Source organism: Salmo salar, chromosome 21 (genome assembly GCF_965601325.2).
Source record: "Salmo salar chromosome 21, fSalSal1, whole genome shotgun sequence".
Classification (NCBI taxonomy): domain Eukaryota; kingdom Metazoa; phylum Chordata; class Actinopteri; order Salmoniformes; family Salmonidae; genus Salmo; species Salmo salar.
In genome coordinates, this window is record NC_138311.1 from 13,026,857 (window position 1) to 13,047,928 (window position 21,072).

The 21,072-nt window shown below is 41.1% G+C and overlaps 1 protein-coding gene across 2 annotated transcripts in view; it reads right to left on the bottom strand.

Annotated features, from left to right (window-relative positions):
- Positions 1-6,035: 6,035 nt before the first annotated feature.
- Positions 6,036-21,072, bottom strand: part of pms1 (PMS1 homolog 1, mismatch repair system component) — a 56,885-nt gene continuing 41,848 nt past the window's right edge. For both annotated transcript variants that reach the window (XM_045704497.2, XM_014164266.3), the window contains exons 12-13: positions 10,335-10,495; positions 6,036-7,844 (exon numbers count right to left, since the gene is read on the bottom strand). In XM_045704497.2, the coding sequence (XP_045560453.1) occupies positions 7,647-7,844; positions 10,335-10,495 (359 nt within the window). In that variant the 3' untranslated portion in view covers positions 6,036-7,646. The remainder of the gene's footprint in view (positions 7,845-10,334; positions 10,496-21,072) is intronic.

Sequence of the window (21,072 nt, forward strand, 5' to 3'; positions counted from 1 at the left end):
TTTTGTTGATAATGAAATCTAAAAATACCCTGGATACATTCAGTAACATGATTTTGGATTTTGATGTATGCTTGGGGTTATTGTCTTGCTGGAAGCTCCAGCCGGGGCCAAGTTTCAGCATTCTTGCTTTTGGCTAAAATATCCTGGGTAAAGTTCATGATGCCATTGACCTTAACAAGGGCCCTAGGACAAGTGGAAGCAAAATAGCCCCATAACAAATATCCAACACCATATTTTACAGTAGGTATGGGGTTATTTTCTGCTCATTCATTCTCATTTCAACCCCACCACTGGTGTGATCGTGGCCAAAGAGCTCTAATTTCATGGCATCTGACCAAAGCACTAGTTCCAATCCAAGAGCCAAAGTCGTTTAGCCATCTCCAGGCATTTACATTTGTTAGATGACATGAAAATGAAGCTCTTTGGCCACGCAAACCCCTAAAACACTATGTTGATGTTTCCTTTATTTTAGCAGTTACCTGTAGCTCACTATTTCAATTAGTTATTTTTGTCATTTATTGCTTAATCCCTTTTAATCGAGGGTGTCAATAATTTCAGACCCCACTGTGTGCCTCTATTTATATGTGGGAATACATGGGAACAGATTTCCTAAATTAAAATCACTTTGATCTGATTTCCTGGTGATTTTAGTCTTATGTCTAACAACGAAAAAAAAAAAAAATATGTATATTTGTTTTGCTAAGAAAACATGGGGGGGCCAAATAAAATCACCTGCGGGACGGATTTGGCTCGCAGGCCGCCTATTGGGGAAGCCTGCCCCTAAGGTCCCCGCTGCCAAACTCCATGATAACCACTACCACCTTGCTCATGTGGAGTTGATCAAAACATTTTAAAGCCACAAACCATATGTCCACAGGGCACCAACTGTTAAATCCTTACTGCATCTGAGCTTTATTTTCAGCAAGGTAATTGGAGGTGCCTCACAGTGACTGTGCACTTTTGGGCCAACCACGGAAAAGCAACTACTTCGATTTCATGGGCATCAAGCGCACACTAATCTCATGGGTGTTAAAGGCACTGGTTTGCAGCAGTGGGAGAATTTTTACAGCCACACCACATTTCATTTCATGGGTCAATGGCACTTTCTGTGGGGTCATTGATTCTTCTGTTTTTGATTTCAAATCAGAGGTCAACAAGGCCTCTGATTGTTAAAATTAGATTTTTAAAACTCTGGTCTCTCAGTGACTACTGTATCTCTGTATAGTGATAATCTCACTAATAGTATACCCTTTTTCAGATCATTGTTTTTTTTTTTTTTAAATACCATCACAACTAAAATACTGGATCACATCCCACATTTACCAGTAATTGTCAACACTCACTGTAAAAAAAAAGAAGTGTTTTCTACAGAGCTATATGACTAATATGTTTCTCAGTATTGTCGCGAGATGCACTGGTGACCAAATCGGTAATATAAAAAAATATATCGGCGGAGACAAACGGAGTGGTCTGTAGTTAACCGAATGCTCTGCTTAGATCATAGAACCATGGTTACGTGAGTAACCTTTGATATCCGCTATTAGCAGTAGGGACAGAGTGGCTTCTGTTTTCTTCCTACAATTTCGGCCTCAGCTTTTGAACAGTTGAAGCTGTTAGCTATTATGACCCCATGAAAGCTGACTCCAGAACACGTACGCGTCTTCTGTTTCCCTCTACGACACACAAGCCGACATGTTAAAAGGGACTGTGACAAAACCGCAATTGAAAGAAATGCCGATCTTTTCTACACACACACACAACTATTACCTGATGATCTTCACTGATGTTTTCCTGAACTTTCCAATACCTTTGATGAATTTAATTTACTCTGTGATGCATATCCAAACTTTGTAGCAGTTTGTATCTGTACTAAAATGCTTAAAAAAGGCCATAAAAATTAAGAAATACATCAGTATCGATATTGGTCAATATTACAAAGAAAATATTGTACATCAAGGAAGGCCTAGAAATCCACCCGTGGAAGATTGAAAAGTCAGATGCACGTCAGCTGCATGTCATTTACAATCCAGCTGCATAATTTGATTCTGTATTCACTTATTTTCATCATAAGAAATAGCCACATACAGTTGAAGTCGGAAGTTTACATACACTTAGGTTGGAGTCACTAAAACTCGTTTTTCAACCACTCCACAAATTTCTTGTTAACAAACTATAGTTTTGGCAAGTCGGTTTGGACATCTACTTTGTGCATGACAAGTAATTTTAGCAACAATTGTTTACAGACAGATTATTTCACTTATAATTCAATGTATCACAATTCTAGTGGGTCAGAAGTTGACATGCACTAAGTTGACTGTGCCTTTAAACAGCTTGGAAAAGTCCAGAAAATTATGTCATGGCTTTAGAAGCTTCTGATAGGCTAATTGACATAATTTGAGTCAATTGGAGGTGTACCTCTGGATGTATTTCAAGGCCTACCTTCAAAATTAGTGCCTCTTTGCTTGAGATCATGGGAAAATCTAAAGAAAATCAGCCAAGACCTCAGAAAAAGAATTGTAGACCTCCACAAGTCTGGTTCATCCTTGGGAGCAATTTCCAAACGCCTGAAGTTACCACGTTCATCTGTACAAAAAATAGTTAGCAAGTATAAACACCATGGGACCACGCAGCCGTCATACCGCTCAGGAAGAAGACACGTTCTGTCTCCTAGAGATTAATGTACTTTGGTGCGAAAAGTGCAAATCAATCCCAGAACAGCAGCAAAGGACCTTGTGAAGATGCTGGAGGAAACCGGTAAAAAAGTATCTATAGCCACAGTAAAACGAGTTCTATATCGACATAACCTGAAAGGCCCCTCAGCAAGGAAGATGCCACTTCTCCAAAACTGCCATAAAAAAGCCAGACTACGGTTTGCAACTGCACATGGGGACAAAGAGCGTACTTTTTGGAGAAATGTCCTCTGGTCTGATGAAACAAAAATAATACTGTTTGGCCATAATGACCATCGTTATGTTTGGAGGAAAAAGGGGGAGGCTTGCAAGCTGAAGAACACCATCACGACTGTGAAGCACGGGGGTGGCAGCATCATGTTGTGGGGGTGCTTTGCTGCAGGAGGGACTGGTGCACTTCAAAAAATAGATGGCATCATGAGGGAAAAAATTATGTGGATATATATTGAAGCAACATCTCAAGACATCAGTCAGGAAGTTAAAGCTTGGTCGCAAATGGGTCTTCCAAATGGACAATGACCCCAAGCATACGGGGCGGCAGGTAGCCTAGTGGTTAGAGCGTTGGACTAGTAAACAAAACGTTGCAAGATCAAATCCCCGAGCTGAAAAGGTAAAAATCGGTTGTTCTGCCCCTGAACAAGACAGTTAACCCACTGTTTCTAGGCCGTCATTGAAAATAAGAATTTGTTCTTAACTGACTTGCCTAGTCAAATATAAAAATACTTCCAAAGTTGTGGCAAAATGGCTTAAGGACAACAAAGTCAAGGTATTGGAGTGGACATCACAAAGCCCTGACCTCAATCCAAAATAAAATTTGTGGGCAGAACTGTGCGAGCAAGGAGGCCTACACCACCTCTGCCAGCAGGAATGGGCCAAAATTCACCCAACTTATTGTGGGAAGCTTGTGGAAGGCTACCTGAAACATTTGACCCAAGTTAAACAATTTAAAGGCAACGCTACCAAATTCTGAGTGTATGTAAACTTCTGACCCACTGGGAATGTGATGAAAGAAATAAAAGCTGAAATAAATCACTCTTTACTATTATTCTGACATTTCATTCTTAAAATAAAGTGGTGATCCTAACTGACCTAAGACAGGCAATTTTTACTAGGATTAAATGTCAGGAATTGTGAGTTTAAATATATTTGGCTACGGTGTATGTAAACTTCCGACTTCAACTGTCGGTGCCTACATGTAACACAGGACAAGGCTGTGTTTTTTCTGCTCATGAAGGAATGGTTTCACACTCAAACACAAAGAAGTCCAGCACAGGGCCAAGTCAGGTGCGTACCATAAAGAATCCGGGACGTGAAGATTTTGTTGGCTCCCATTCAAGTAATTACAGCTATCAGCGGGAGCATGATCATGCTGAATGGTTACAGCCCAGCGACTCAGGCTGACCCAGTTCTTAGTAGTAGGCTAGCACACTGCATAAGAATGTGAGTTCCTGATGGGTAGAGTTGAGGGATGTGTGATGAATATTGTTCTCTACTTTGTGGCCAACATACTCAAACACCTAAGGGTGTTTGTTATCTCCCCCCAAAATTCTGAAGAGCTCTGCAGATAAGCATAAGTACTACACCCACGATGACACAGATTATTCAACATGTCCCTAAACTGATATTGTTAGCAATGTAAAATATATTTTACAACGTACAGTGGCAAGAAAAAGTGTGTGAACCCTTTGGAATTACCTGGATTTCTGCATAAATTGGTCATAAAATTTGATCTGATTTTCATCTAGGTCACAACAATAGACAAACACAGTTCACTTAAACTAATAACACACAAACAATTATACGTTTTCATATCTTCATTGAACACAGTGTAAACGTTCACAGTGCAGGGTGGAAAAAGTATGTGAACCCTTGGATTTAAAAACTGGTTGACCCTCCTTTGGCAGCAATAACCTCAACCAAACGTTTTCTGTAGTTGAGGATCAGACCTGCACAATGGTCAGGAGGAATGTTTGACCATTCCTCTTTACAAAACTGTTCAGCAATATTCTTGGGATGTCTAGTGTGATGCCACAGTCATGCCACAGCATCTCAAATCGGGTTGAGGTCAGGACTCCATTAGGCGTATTTTCTTCTGTTGAAACCATTCTGTTGTTGATTTACTTCTATGTTTTGAGTCGTTGTCCTGTTGCATCACCCAATTTCTGTTGAGCTTCAATTGGCAGACAGATAGCCTAACATTCTCCTGCAAAATATCTTGATAAACTTGGGAATGTATTTTTCTGTCGATGATAGCAAGCTGTTCAGGCCCTGAGGTAGCAAAGCAGCCCCAAACCATGATACTCCTCCATCATACTTTACAATTAGGATAAGGTTTTGATGTTGTGTGCTGTGCCTTTTTTTCTCCACACATAGTGTTGTGTTCCTTCCAAACAACTCAACTTTAGTTTAATCTGTCCACAGAATATTTTGCCAGTAGCGCTGTGGAACTTCCAGGTGCACTTCTGCAAACTTCAGATGTGCAGCAATGTTTTTTTTGGAAAGCAGTGGCTTCTTCCATGGTGCCCTCCCATGAACACCATTTTTGTTTAGTGTTTTACGTATCGTAGGATTGTCAACAGAGATGTTTGCATGTTACAGAGATTTCTGTAAGTCTAACTGACAGTCTAGGATTCTTCTTAACCTCATTGAACATTCTGCGCTGTGCTCTTGCAGTCATCTTCGCAGGACGGCCACTCCTAGGGAGAGTAGCAACAGCGCTGAACTTTCTCCATTTATAGACAATTTGTCTTACCGTGGACTGATGAACATCAAGGCTTTTAGAGATACTTTTGTAACCCTTTCCAGCTTCACGCAAGTCAACAATTCTTAATCTTAGGTCTTCTGAGATCTCTTTTGTTCGAGGCATGGTTCACATCAGGCAATGCTTCTTGTGAATAGCAAACTCAAATTTTGTGACAGTTTTTTTATATTGCAGGGCAGCTCTAACCAACATCTCCAATCTCGTCTCATCGATTGGACTCCAGGTTAGTGGACACCTGACTCCAATTAGCTTTTGGAGAAGTCATTAGCCTAGGGGTTCACATACTTTTTCCAACCTACACTGTGAATGTTTAAATTATGTATTCAATATATACAAGAAAAATACAATCATTTGTGTGTTAGTTGAAGCACACTGTGTTTGTCTATTGTTGTGACTTAGATGAAGATCAGATAAAATTTGATGACCAATTCATCCATTAACAAAAACTTATTCAGCATATTTATTATTACTTTGAAGACTGAATTAAAAAAGTGTTGTGCAAAATCGAAATATAATGCATATATTAGATAGTCGATAAGCTACCTTATATGACCTGCTTAACTAAACTATGTAAAAAATTATAATTAATTGTATAACATGCATTTATTCACTTTCATTAACATTAGTAAATACATACATAAAACCATTCATTATGAAGACCTGCATTTTTTTATAAATCAGGAACACCACATCTTAATTATTCTTAATTATAAGCAGATCTTCAAATATGGATTAAATTTAAAAATAAATCTTAGCAATCTACACACAATACCCAATAATAACGAAGAGAAAATAGATTTTTAGAAATTTTTTCAAATGTATTAAAAAACAGAAAGACCTTATTTACATAAGTATTCAGACCCTTTGCTATAAAACTCGAAATTGAGCTCAGGTGCATCCTGTTTTCATTGATCATCCTTGAGATGATCAACTTGATTGGAGTCCACCTGTGGTGACATCACCAGTCTATATAAGGTCCCCAGTTGATAGTGCATGTCAGAGCAAAAACCAAGTCATGAGGAAGGAATTGTCCGTAGAGCTCCGACACAGGGTTGTGTCGAGGCACAGGTCTGGGGAAGGGTACCAAAAGAATTTATGCAGTAAGGAAAGTCCCAAGTACACAGTGGCCTCCATCATTCTTAAATGGAAGAAGTTTGGAACCACCAAGACTCTTGGAACCACCAAACTGAGCAATTGGGAGAAAAGAGACTTGGTCAGGGAGGTGACCTTGAACCTGATGGTCACTCTGACAGAGCTCCACAGTTCCTCTGTGGAGATGGGAGAACCTTCCAGAAGGACAACCATCTCTACAGCACTCCACCAATTAGGCCTTTATGGTAGAGTGGCCAGAAAGAAGACACTCCTCAGTAAAAGGCACGACAGCCCACTTGGAGCTTGCCAAAATATACCTAAAAGACTCTCAGACCATGAGGAACAATATTCTCTGGTCTGATAAAACCAAGATTGAAATCTTTGGCCTGAATGCCAAGCGTCACGTCTGGAGGAAACCTGGCACCATGTTTTTCAGAGGCAGGGACTGGGAGACTAGGCAGGATCGAGGGAAAGATGAACGGAGCAAAGTACAGAGAGATGCTTGATGAAAGCCTGCTCCAAAGCACTCAGGACCTCAGACTGGGGCGAAGGTTCACCTTCCAACAGGACAACGACCCTAAGCACTCAGCCAAGACAATGCAGGAGTGACTTCGGGACAAGTCAGCCAGCCAGAACCCGGTCAGAACCCGAACTTGAACCCAATCGAACATCTCTGGAGAGACCTGAAAATAGCTGTGCAGCAACGCTCCCCATCCAACCTGACAGAGCTTGAGAGGATCTGCATTGAAGAATGGGAGAAACTAGCGTCATACCCAAGAATACCCGAGGCTGTAATCGCTGCCAAAGGTGCATCAACAAAGTACTGAGTAAGGGTCTGAATACTTATGTAAATGTGATATTTCAGTGTTTTATTTTTAATACATTTGCAAAAATGTCTAAAAACCTGTTTTTGCTTCGTCATTATGGGGAATTGTGTGTAGATTGATGAACAAAAAACAATTTAATCCCTTTTAGAGCAAGACTAACGTAACAAAATGTGGAAAAAGTCAAGGGGTCTGATTACTTTCCGAATGCACTTTATCCAGGGTTTGTTTTAACTAGCTCTATACTTCCATGGAAAAGGTAACAAAAAGGTATCAAAGCTACAAAATATTGGACATGATCTTCAGCGCCTCTTGTTCGGTGTCAGGAATGTCAGAAAGGTGGTGGAAAAAGGCTTGTCCATGGATGCAGGCTTGGCTGGTCTCCTCTAGCTGCTGTTGCATCCGCGAAAGTGTGTCCTCCACATCCTCTTTGGCAAGGTTCACAGGCAGCTGACGGGCCAGTCGAACAGCTTCTCCCTTCAAGCGGAACACACCATCATGCATTAAAGGCAACATAATCAGTATATTTGGCTTTCACCTAGAGATAGTCTTGATCTAGTGGTCTTGATGTCGACATTGGGTCTTGGAAAGGTGTCTGCTTCTTGGCACCACTATCCTGGTCTGGGTCTTGATCTCGGCTCATAGTATCAGAAAATACCATTGTTTTTTGTAGTCTCTAAACTCATGTGGTCAAGATGCACCAGCTTGCTTTCTGGCCAACTCAGTGGCCTTGGGGTAAGAGTATCTGCCCTAAGATTGGAAGGTTGGGGAGATGGGTTTGTGGTAAGGCCCTGTGATAGACTAGCAACCTGTCCAGGGTGTGTACTTGTACATCAAGCTATTTTATGATACAAACAAGAGGTAGGCTTTTGCCCTATGGGCCATTCTGGTTTGGACATGGCTACTCTTACTTACCTTGCTTTTTAAAGGTGGAAGCCGGACACCAAATGTTTAGAGAGAATGTATTTTTTCTCTGGGTCTCATTTTATCACAATGAATTGGTCTTGGTCTCATCATGGTGTCAATATACAGGGTCTGGGTCTCAATGGGTCTCGGGCTGGAGTGTTCCAGTCTTGACTCCATCTCCACTTTCATTACGTGATAAAGGGCTTTCAAGACATTCACATCAATTTAACCACCATACATTTACCCACAGGAAAGTACAGTATAGGAACCTTGTACACACACACACACACACACACACACACACACACACACACACACCACACACACACACACACACACACACACACACACACACACACACACACACACACACACACACACACACACACACACACACAGCCTTCAGGAAGTATTCATACCCCTCGACTTATTCCACATTTTGTTGTGTTATAGCCTGAATTCAAAATGCATTAAATCAATGTTTTTTCTCACCCATCTACACACAGTACTCTATAACAGAGATGGGCAATTCCAGTCCTAGAGGGCCGGATTGGTGTCACAGTTTTCCCCCAGCCCCAGCGAACAATAATCACCTAATCATGATCTTCAGTTTAGAATGCAACTTGATTAATCAGCTGCGTTTGCTAGGGATGGAGAAAAAGTGTGACACCAATCAGGCCCTCGAGGACTGGAGTTGCCCAGCCCTGCTCTATAATGACAAAGTAAAAACATGTTTAGACATTTTGCTAATTTATTGAAAATTAAATACAGAAAAATCTAATTTACATAAGTATTCACACACACACACACACACACACACACACACACACACACACACACAATACTTTGACAGCAATTGCAACTGAGTCTTTCTGGGTAAATCTCTAAGAGCTTTCCACACCGGGATTGTGCAAAATTTGCCCATTATTCTTTTCAAAATTCTTCAAGCTCTGTCAAATTGGTTGTTGATCATTGCTAGAAAACCATTTAAGTCTTGCCATAGATTTACAAGTAGATTTAAGTCAAAACTAACTCTGCCACTCAGGAACATTCACTGTCTTCTTGGTAAGAAACTCCAGTGTATATTTGGCCTTGTGTTTTAGGTTATTGTCCTGCTGAAAGTTGAATTCGTCACCCAGTGTCTGGGGGGGAAGCAGACTGAACCAGGTTTTCCTCTAGGATTTTGCCCGTGTTTAGCTCCTTTCCATTATGCAAAAAGGATGCATGTTTGGGAATATTTGTATTCTGTACAGGCGTCCTTCTTTTCTCTCTGTCAATTAGGTTAGTATTGTGGAGTAACTACAATGTTGTTGATCCATCCTCAGTTTTCTTCTATCACAGCCATTAAACTCTGTAGCGGTTTTAAAGTCACCGTTGGACTCATGGTGAAATCCCTGAGTGGTATCCTTCCTCTCTGGCAACTGAGTTAGGAAAGACATATGTACCTTTGTAGTGACTGGGTGTATTGATATACCATCTAAAGTGTAATTAATAACTTCACCATGCTCAAAGGGATATTTGATGTCAGATTTTTTTATGTTACCCATCTACCAATAGGTGCCCTTTTTTGCGAGGCATTGGAAAACCTCCCTGGTCTTTGTGGTTGAACCTGTGTTTGAAATTCACTACTCGACTGAGGGACCTTACAAATAATTGTATGTGTGGGGTACAGAGATGAGGTAATCATTAAAAAATCATGTTAAACACTACTATTGCAACTTATTATGTGACTTGTTAAGCAAATGTTTACTCCTGAACTTATTTAGGATTGCCATTACAAAATGGGTTGAATGACAAGACATTTCAGATGTTCATATTTAATTAATTTGTAAACATTTCTAAAAACATAATTCCACTTTGATATTATGGGGTATTTGTGTAGGCCAGTGACAAAAAAAAAATCTAAATGGAATACATTTTAAATTCAGGCTTTAACACCAAAATGTGGAAAGAGTTAACGGGTGTGAATACTTTCTGAAGGCACTGTATATTCACACATACATTTATTATTGTGTAAGTGAGCTTTATTTTCAGGTACATGAATCAATGTTTATTTCTTACCTGAAGGTAGTTTGTGACTTTTAGCGGCCGGCACTCCTGCACGGTCTTAGCATTCCTGTGCAGAACAGCTGTAAGGATCTCCCTGAGGTCCTCCATACCGAGGAAAGGCACGCAGTCGGCCATCGCTGTCACTTCCAGATGTCTCTCAGTGGACGAGGACCCTGGCCAAAGAAAGCAGAAAACAAGGATTAATATACTCCAGACACTAACAACTATCTCCAGGAAAGAATAATAAATAAATATTGTGATTTACACCCATACTGGGGTCCAAGTAAAACAGCCAAGGGGCCAAATAGAGTGCTAAATGACTATTACGTTGTCTTTGCAGACTGGAAACAAAATATTGAGGCGGAAAATGATCCTAATGGTATACAATGTTGTTGAATAAAAATTATACAGTGTTGGTCCCATGTTTAATGAGCTGAAATAAAAGATAACAGAAATGTTCCATACGCACAAAAAGCTTGTAAAATTTTGTCCACAAATTTATTAACATCCCTGTTAGTGAGCATTTCTCATTTGCCAAGAAAATCTATCCACGTGACAGGTGTGGCATATCAAGAAGCTGATTAAACCGCATGTACTCCTTGTGCTAGTGAAAATAAAAAGGCCATTCTAAAATGTGCAGTTTTGTCACACAACAATGCCACAGATGTCAAGTTGAGGGAGCGTGCGATTTGCATGCTGACTGCGGGAATGTCCACCAGAGCAGTTACCAGAAAATTGAATGTTAATTTCTCTACCATAAGCAGCCTCCAACGTTGTTTTAGAGAATTTGGCAGTACCTCCAACTGGCCTCACAACCACACACCATGTGTATGGCGTCATGTGGGCGAGCGGTTTGCTGATATCAACATTGTGAACAGAGTGCCCATGGTTGTGATGGGGTTATGGTAGGGGCAGGCATAAGCTACGGAAAACGAACACAATTGCATTTTATCTATGGCAATTTGAATGCACAGAGATACCGTCACGAGAGCCTTAGGCCCATTGTCATGCCATTCATCCGCCGCCGCCATCACCTCATGTTTCAGCATGATAATACACTGCCCCATGTGGCAAAGATCTGTACACATTTCCTGTAAGCTGCTAAGACTGTGCAGGAGTGAAACAAACATTTGGGATGGTCTGGATCGACGAGTACGACAGCGTGTTCCAGTTCCCGCCAATATCTAGCAACTTCGCATAGCCATTGAAGAGGAGTGGGACTACATTCCACAGGCCACAATCAACAGCCTGATCAACTCTATGTGAAGGAGAAGTGTCACGCCGCATGAGGCAAATGGTGATCACACCAGATGCTGACTGGTTTTCATAACCACGCACCTACCTTTAAAAAAAAAAATTAAAAGGTATCTGTGACCAACAGATGCATATTTGCATTCCCATTTATGTGAAATCAATAGATTAGGGCCTAATGAATTTATTTGCAATTTATGAAATTGTTGAATGTTGAATTTATATTTTTGTTCGGTATATATGAAAAATATTACCACTGTGGAGAGAAATGTTTTGCATACACCAAACAATGTGCTACTAGGCTTGGGTAGGTTACTTTCTAAATGTAATCAATTAGTCACTAGTCACCTGTCCAAAATTGTAACATCACGGACAAACTGAAAATGGTCCACCCACACAGACAGTGTGGTGAAGAAAGCACAAGTATAAACACCATGGGACCACGCAGCCGTCATACCGCTCAGTTCTGTCTCCTAGAGATGAACGTACTTTGGTGCGAAAAGTGCAAATCAATCCCAGAACAACAGTAAAGGACCTTGTGAAGATGCTGGAGGAAACCGGTAGAAAAGTATCTATATCCACAGTAAAACGAGTCCTATATCGACATAACCTGAAAGGCCGCTCAGCAAGGAAGAAGCCACTGCTCCAAAACTGCCATAAAAAAGCCAGACTACAGTCTGTATATATCAATGTCGTCGCTCTTGCTGCGGGAGATTCTTTGATCCACCTCTATGCAGACGACACCATACTGTACACATCTGGCCCTTCTTTGGACAATGTTTTAACAAGCCTCCAAACGAGCTTCAACGCCATACAACACTCCTTCCGTGGCCTCCAACTGTTCTTAAATGCATGCTCTTCAACCGATCGCTGCCCGCACCCGCCCGTCTGCCCGACTAGCATTACTACCCTGGACGGTTCTGACTTAGAATATGTGGACAACTATAAATACCTAGGTGTCTGGCTAGACTGTAAACTCTTCTTCCAGACTCACATTAAGCATCTCCAATCCAAAGTTAAATCTAGAATCGGCTTCCTATTTTGCAACAAAGCCTCCTTCACTCATGCTGCCAAATATACCCTTGTATAACTGACTATCCTACCGATCCTTGACTTCGGTGATGTCATTTACAAAATAGCCTCCAACACTCTACTCAGCAAATTGGGTGCAGTCTATCATAGTGCCATCCGTTTTGTCACCAAAGCCCAATATACTACCCACCACTGCGACCTGTATGCTCTTGTTGGCTGGTCCTCGCTACACATTCGTCGCCAAACCCACTGGCTCCAGGTCAACTATAATGATTTGCTAGGTAAAGCCCCGCCTTATCTCAGCTCACTGGTTACCATAGCAACACCCACCCGTAGCACACGCTCCAGCAGGTATATTTTGCTGGTCACCCCCAAAGCAACACCTGCTTTGGCCGCCTTTCCTTCCAGTTCTCTGCTGCCAATGACTGGAACGAATTGCAAAAATCACTGAAGTTGGAGACTTATATCTCCCTCACTAACTTTAAGCGTCAGCTGTCAGAGCAGCTTACCGATCGCTGCAGCTGTACACAGCCCATCTGTAAATTGCCCATCCAAACAACTACCTACCTCATCCCCATATTTGTTTTTCTGCTCTTTTGCACACCAGTATTTCTACTTGCACATCCTCATCTGCACATATATCACTCCAGTGTAAATTGCTAAATTGTAATTACTTCGCCACTATTGGCCTATTTATAGCCTTACCTCCTTACTTCATTTGCACACACTGTATACAGATTTTTCTATTGTATAATTGACTGTACGTTTGATTATCCCATGTGTAACTGTTGTTTTTGTCACACTGCTTTGATTCATCTTGGCCAGTTCACAGTTGTAAATGAGAACTTGTTCTCAACAGGGCTACCTGGTTAAATAAAGGTGAAATAAAAAAATAAAAAAACAGCTGTACATTTCAATGAAACATGTTGAAGCCCAAAAATTGCCAACCCTGGAAGCCTGTTTTTCAGACATAAGGAAGTAGATGGCAGCACATTTTTTACTTTTAAACTCGGACAAAACAGAGATGCTACTTCTAGGTCTGCTGTCGGATCTAACAGTGAATCTCGAAGATTGTACAGTTCTCAAATAAAACTGAAGGAACTCGGCGTTACTCTGGACCCTGATCTCTCTTTTGACTAACATATCAAAATTATTAAAGACCCACTTTTGTCCGGCTTCGTAACATTGCAACAATCTGAAACTTTTCGTCCAAATGATGCAGAAAAGCTAATCCATGCTTTTGTCACTTGAATATTATAATACTGCAATGCTCTACTCTCCGCTACCCGGACAAGGTACTAAATAAACTTCAGCTAGTGCTAAATATGGCTGCTAGAATCTTGACTAGAACCCCCCAAAAAAATCATATTACTCCAGTGCTAGACTCTGGCTTCCTGTTAAGGTTAGGGCTGATTTCAAGGTTTTACTGCTAACCTACAAAGCATTACATGAACTTGCTACTACCTAGCTCTCCGATTTGGTCCTGCTGTACATACGCTACGGTCTCAAGACGCAAGGCCCTAGAATTTGGAGGCAGCTGGTGGCAGGGCTTTCTCCTATAGAGCTCCATTTTTATGGAATGGTCTGACGATCCATGTGAGACGCCGAGTGGGTCTCAACTTTTAAGTCTTTACTGAAGACCGATCTCTTTAGTAGATCCTATGATTGAGTGTAGTCTGGCTGATGGGTGCGAAAGGTGAATGTCAAGGCATTGGAGTGACGAACCACCCTTGCTATCTCTGCCTGGCCGGCTCCCCTCTCTCTACTGCGATTATCTGCCTCTGAACCTAAGGGAGCTGAGTCACTGGCTTGCTCGCACTCTCCCATGCCCTCCCAAGGAGAGGTGTATCACGTACCAGGCTTTATTCCCTATACTTGACTTGAGTGCGTTGAGTCACTGACATGATCTTCCTGTCCGGCATTGATATCCCTTTGGTGATGTGGGGACTGTGCTTTGGCAAAGTGGGTGGGGTTAACTTTGGACGAGGCCACAGTTTCCCCCAACCCCCCGCCTCAGTCTCCAATATCTATGCTGCAATAGTCTATGTGCCAGGAAGCTAGGGTGAGTCTGTCCTATCTGGTGCAATTATCCTGTCTTACCTGGTGTCAGGCATGATCTTAGGTATGCTCCCTCTAATTCTCCCATTTCGCTTATCTCTCCCGTAGGACCTGAGCCCAACGAACATGCCTCAGGACTACCTGGCCTGACAACTCCTCGCTGTCCTCATCACCAGTCCATCTGGTTGTGCTGCTGATCCAGTGTCTGCTGTTCTCCCTGCACCTGTTCACCGGACGTGCTACCTTGTCCCGGACCTGCCGTTTCGACAACCTCCCTCTCTCTCGCTCTACAGCACCTGCTGCCTCGACCTCTGAATGCTTGGTTATGAAAAGCCAACTGACATTCACCGCTGAGGTACTGACCTGTTGCACCCTCAATCACTGTGCTTATTATTTGACCCTGCTCTTACGTCATCTTGAAGAACGATTTTGCCTTAATGGCCATGTACAGTGCATTCGGAAAGTATTCAGACCCCTTCCCTTTTTCCACATTTTGTGAAGTTACTACATTTTACAAATGTATTGCTCTAATACGCCCTCAAGCTTCACAAGACTCGTCTGAAGGTCCCCGGTACCAGTTAAAAAATGAATTGAAGTAGACAAGGAGATATTTTAGGCACTAAACTAAGGTGATAAATACATGCCAAAATGTTTTTAATAATGGTTTCCTTATCTTTCTTATGTTTAGGGTAGGGGTTAACGTTACGTTTAGGGTAGTGACGTCCCAAGGATTCTGGATAGCATTGACCCTAGCAAAACAGTCTTGTAGCCTTGCTTCTGCTTCATCAGACCAATTCCGTATTGAGCGTGTCACTGGTACTTCCTGTTTGAACTTGTGTTTGTAATCAGGAATCAGGAGAATAGAGTCGTGGTCAGATATGGCAAAGGGAGGACGAAGGAGGGCCTTGTGTGCGTTTCTGTGGCTAGAATAAAAGTGGTCTAAAGTTTGTGCCCCTAATGGCACAGGAGACGTGTTGGTAAAAGTTAGGTAGAATGGTTTTAAAGGTCTGCCCTCTTTAATGTCTCCGCCCACCAGAAAAGCTGCCTCTGATTGAGTGGTTTCTTGTTTGTTTTTGCCCCCATACAGTTTGTTTAGTGTCAGAGGTGTGGGCTTGTGGAGGGATGTAGACAGCCATGATAATTACGGATGAAAACTCTCTTGGGAGATAAAAGGGTCTGCAGCTTACTATGAGGTATTCTATATCAGGTGAGCAAAAGCTAGAGATTTCCTTCACACTGGAAGCAGTGCACCAGTTGTTTATGAAGAGGCACACCTCTTCCCCTTTGGACTTGCCCAAGGCCGCCTTCATCCGACCGTGCCGCTGCATGGAGAAACCACTGAGTTTTATGTACATAGAGTCATTCAGCCACGTCTCTTTCAAGTCTCTCTGATAGGAGACTCTTGAAAGAAGCTCATCCATCTTATTCTCGAGTGACTGGACATTTGCCAATAGAGCGTGCCGGTAGGTTTTCTCTTCCTCTCAATCTCACCAGGAAGCCGGCTCGTCTACCGTGTCCACGCCCTCTGTGTTTTGGTAGCCCATGAAACAAAGGATTGGGGTCCAGTATGAACAAGGGAACAGCTGAGTCAGAGTTGAAGTCGGATTTGAAGTCGAAATCGAGGTTAGTAACTGTCAATCTGATGTAAAGAAGTGTGTGGCGGTCATATGTGATACTAGTATGAACTTTGTCCCAAAAAAGTTCAAATGAACACAAAAAAGTCAATAAATAGCAAAGTTGGGTTGGAACTCTTAAGATGTCGCCCTTCGCTGTTGGCGCCATCTTTCCACCAGATTCCATGTAACTTTAAACACATGTAATCAGTTATTCTCTAACCCTGTGTGCTACTATTATGAGGCAAAACTCTTGCCTGTGAACAAATAATCACGACACACATTTCTCTATTGCATCCAGATGATATGGGTTAACTACTTGCAGCGGCAGGTGACTCAAGACAATACAGTCGCCCAGCATTAATCACTCAGTAATGAGGAAAAACATTGGCGAAAGGAAAGCAAAGGTAATAGGGGCCGCACTGGTAAAGGATCAAATTTGGGTCAATCGGCAACAAGCCGCCACTCAGCTATTCTGTAGGATAGAACATAGCACAACTTAAGTTCTAAAGAGACCTCGGAGACAACAACCACTGTGACCATTATAATACCAGCACTAATTTTTCTTATGACCAGAAATGTGAGCAATATTACATTACTGTTAAAAATCTGATATTGCTACTACCGTTGGCAATCGCTCCATCCTGGCTACCTAGTCTCACATTCACACCCACCTGCTGGGATTGACAACAAAAATACTTGGAAATTCTTCCCTCTCTAAAGGGCAGCCATTATCTTCACCTGCACACTGTGGTACAAACCCACTGTGAGGGCACAGTGCCTGGCAAAATGCCAAAGTCAACTAAGGTGACCCATACCGGCACTAAAAACAACCAGGATTTGAGAAGGCCTTTTGCACTTTTCAACCGCAAGAAGAAATAAGGTCACACCAACTGAAGACAAGGGGGATGGGGAGTAGTTTGCTTTAGCTTTCACAGCCATTCAAATTATTTGAGACTGTTCAGTACCATCTAACACCAAACACTATTAATAGTGGATGTCATATGAAAAACATAAAAATATACCCGTACACAAATACTGGCTGAAAAGCGAAACATTGAAAAGCTAGGGATTACAACTACGACTAATGATAATGGGATGGATTTTTTATCGTTTTCCCCCCCAGAGGGAATTCGGTTCCAAGTCAGCACCTAGACAAGGTACTTGAAATTGTTGAACACTGAAAACACACTTCATGCCAAGTAATGCGGAACCTTGAATAACTTTAAACATGTTGCATATGATGGAAGCATTTTGGGGGGAAAATGTTCTTTTTTTTTTCTCTCATCCTCTGCTAAAACAATACTGACACAGCAACTCTGTCAGAAATAATTTACGATAATCCTGTTACTCCAGCTCTTATGTTTGACATTTCTAAATGATTTGTGAACTATGACATTAATGACGTCCAATGAGCCCAACCTTTGTTAAATCGAATTGCACAATCCTTCAGACCTTTAAACAGCTTGAATCAAGGAATAATAAAGGCCCATTTTCTAACAGAAGGAAAGGGTGGGCTGTAAAATGCAATGGAAGCCAGCAAGAATTTGGCCTCCCTTAATATATATATATATATATATATATATATATATATATATATTTTTTTTTAAATAAAATAATAGCCAATCAGCATTCGGCTAAACTGAGCGAGCTCAACTGTGAATGGTCCTGGCATACCAAAAAAGTGTCAATAGATGCCAGTTTGGATTTGGCTTCCCTCCAATCATATCACATCGAGAGCAATACGCCATTGACAGAAACAACTTGAATTATTGCATCTCGTCGTGTTGTCCTCCTCTGGAAGCTAGCGAAAATTGTCCCTTTCCTAAATTAGCCAAGGATAGGGATTTGAACTGGTGGTTTAACTTAATTCTCCACACTGGCCAATGATTATAACAGCGATTCTGATCCAAACATAAAGCATTCGGAAAGTATTCAGACCCCTTGACTTTCTCCACATTGTTACATTACAACCTTATTCTGAAAGTAATTAAAATATTTGTTTCCCCCTCATCAATCTACACACAATACCCAATAATGACAAAGTAAAATAAGTTTAGACATTTTTGCAAAAATATTATTAAATGTACGTAAGTATTCAGACCCTTGACTCAGTACTTTGTTAAAGCACCTTTGGCAGCGATTATAGACTCGAGTCATCTTGGGAATGACACTACAAGCTTGGCACACTATCTATACTATGGTATCTTAGTCACTTAATAATGTTTACATATCTGGCATTACTCATCTCTCTCATATATATATATATATATATATATATATATACACACATACTGTGTTCTACGCTATTCTACTGTATCTTAGTCTGTTCCGCTCTGACGTCGCTCGTCCATAGATGTACACAACCGTTCACACGTTTGGGGTCACTTAGAAATGGCCTTGTTTTTGAAAGAAAAGTAAATTTTGTCCATTAAAATAACATAAAATTGGTCAGAAATACAGTGCAGACATTGTTAATGTTGTAAATGGCAATTGTAGCTGGAATCAGCAGATTTTTTTATGGAACATCTACATGGGCGTACAGAGGCCCACTAACAACCATCACTCCTGTGTTCCAATGGCACGTTTTGTTAGCTAATCCAAGTTTAGCATTTTAAAAAGGCAATTTGATCATTAGAAAACCCTTTTGCAATTATGTTAGCACAGCTGAAAACTGTTGTGATAATTAAAGAAGCAATAAAATTGGCCTTCTTTAGACTAGTTGAGTATCTGGAGCATCAGCACTTGTGGGTTCAATTACAGGCTCAAAATGGCCAGAAACAAAGACCTTTCTTCTGAAACTCGTCAGTCTATTCTTGTTCTGAGAAATGAAGGCTCTTCCATGCGAGAAATTGCCAAGAAACTGAAGATCTGGTACAACGCTGTGTACTACTCCCTTCACAGAACAGCGCAAACTGTCTCTAACCAGAATAGAAAGAGGAGTAAGAGGCCCCGGTGTACAACAGAGCAAGAGAACAAGTACATTAGAGTGTCTAGTTTGAGAAACAGACACCTCACAAGTCCTCAACTGGCAGCTTCATTAAATAGTACCCGCAAAACACCAGTCTCAACGTCAACAGTGAAGAGGCGAATCCTGGATGCTGGCCTTCTAGGCAGAGTTCCTCTGTCCAGTGTCTGTGTTCCTTTGCCCATCTTAATCTTTTATTTTTATTGGCCAGTCTGAGATATGACTTTTTCTTTGCAACTCTGCCTAGAAGGCCAGCATTCCGGAGACACCTCTTCACTGTTGACGTTGAGACTGGTGTTTTGCGGGTACTATTTAATGAAGCTGCCAGTTGAGGACTTGTAAGGCGTCTGTTTCTCAAACTAGACACTCTAATGTTAGGATCACCACTTTATTTTAAGAATATGAAATGTCAGAATAATAGAAGAGAGAATGATTTATTTCAGCTTTTATTTCTTTCATCACATTCCCAGTTGGTCAGAAGTTTACATATACTCAATTAGTATTTGGTAGCATTGCCTTTAAATTGTTTAACTTGGGTCAAACGTTTCAGGTAGCTTTCCACAAGCTTCCAAAAGTTGGGTGATTTTTGGTCCATTCCTCCTGACAGAGCTGGTGTAACTGAGTCAGGTTTGTAGGCCTCCTTGCTTGCAAACTTTTTTTTCAGTTCTGTCAAAACTATAGTTTGTTAACAAGAAATTTGTGGAGTGGTTATGTATGTAAACCTAAGTGTATGTACATTTCCAACTTCAACTGTGGACAGGTCTGTGTCTTTCCAAATCATGTCCAATCAATAGAATTTACCACAGATGGACTCCAATCAAGTTGTAGAAACATCAAGGATGACCAATGGAAACAGTATACACCGGAGTTCAATTTCTAGTCTCAAGACAAAAAATATTCTAAAAACCCGTTTTCGCTTTGTCATTATTGGGTATTGTTGAAAGATTGATGTGGAAAATGTTTTATTTAATACATTTTAGAATACGGCTGTAACGTAACAAAATGTGGAAAATGTCAAGGGGTCTGAATATTTTCAGAATGCACTAAAAATTCATACATTGTGCCCCTGGCGTGAGAGGATGGAAGTTCAATATGTAGCTAGATGTAGAAGGCTAATGTTGAAGAAGGCTAGCTAATGTTGCCCATGAAATGAAGTTAGGCCAGCGAGCAAGCATCAAAAAATAAAAACGTGTCCTGTTTGAATCATAGACTGTTTTGCCAACATGAGAGAATGGCATTGGTGTTTCTCTACTAGTAGTGTGAGTCAACATGTTTTTTTTTTTAAACTTGCGCGCACACACACACACACACACAGTGAGAAATCAGAAACATGTTCAGCTACATAATATTTAGCTTACATTGTCCGGACTAAATTGTGTTTTGTATCTTTTAGTTGTCACTGTATTTAGATTAAGCATAGGTGATTTGATAATGTTGAAGTTGAAATGGTGCTGGAATAGTGGAGGCAGCTCCTGTTCTCTTTGCAAATAGTTGTTTAGTAGTCTGAAAATGTCAGAAACATTAACTTGCTTGACCATGCTGTAGGTAATTTAACTGTTTGTTACATGCAATATGCATTGTGGACTTCACTGGACAGAGATTTTTCTCAGGTTGTGATGAAACAAAGGTGTGGTTGAATTTTGTCTGCCACGGTCTTCTTATTGTCTCAGCCTTAGGACAATATATCACAAGGCATATGAACTAACAGGTTACAGCACACACACAACGCAATTATCACAACACAAGGTGTAATATGTCATTTTTTTCCTGGCTTGTCTTCCCCAATGATTTTAGCCACACACCACTAATGCAAGCAACAGGTGTCCCT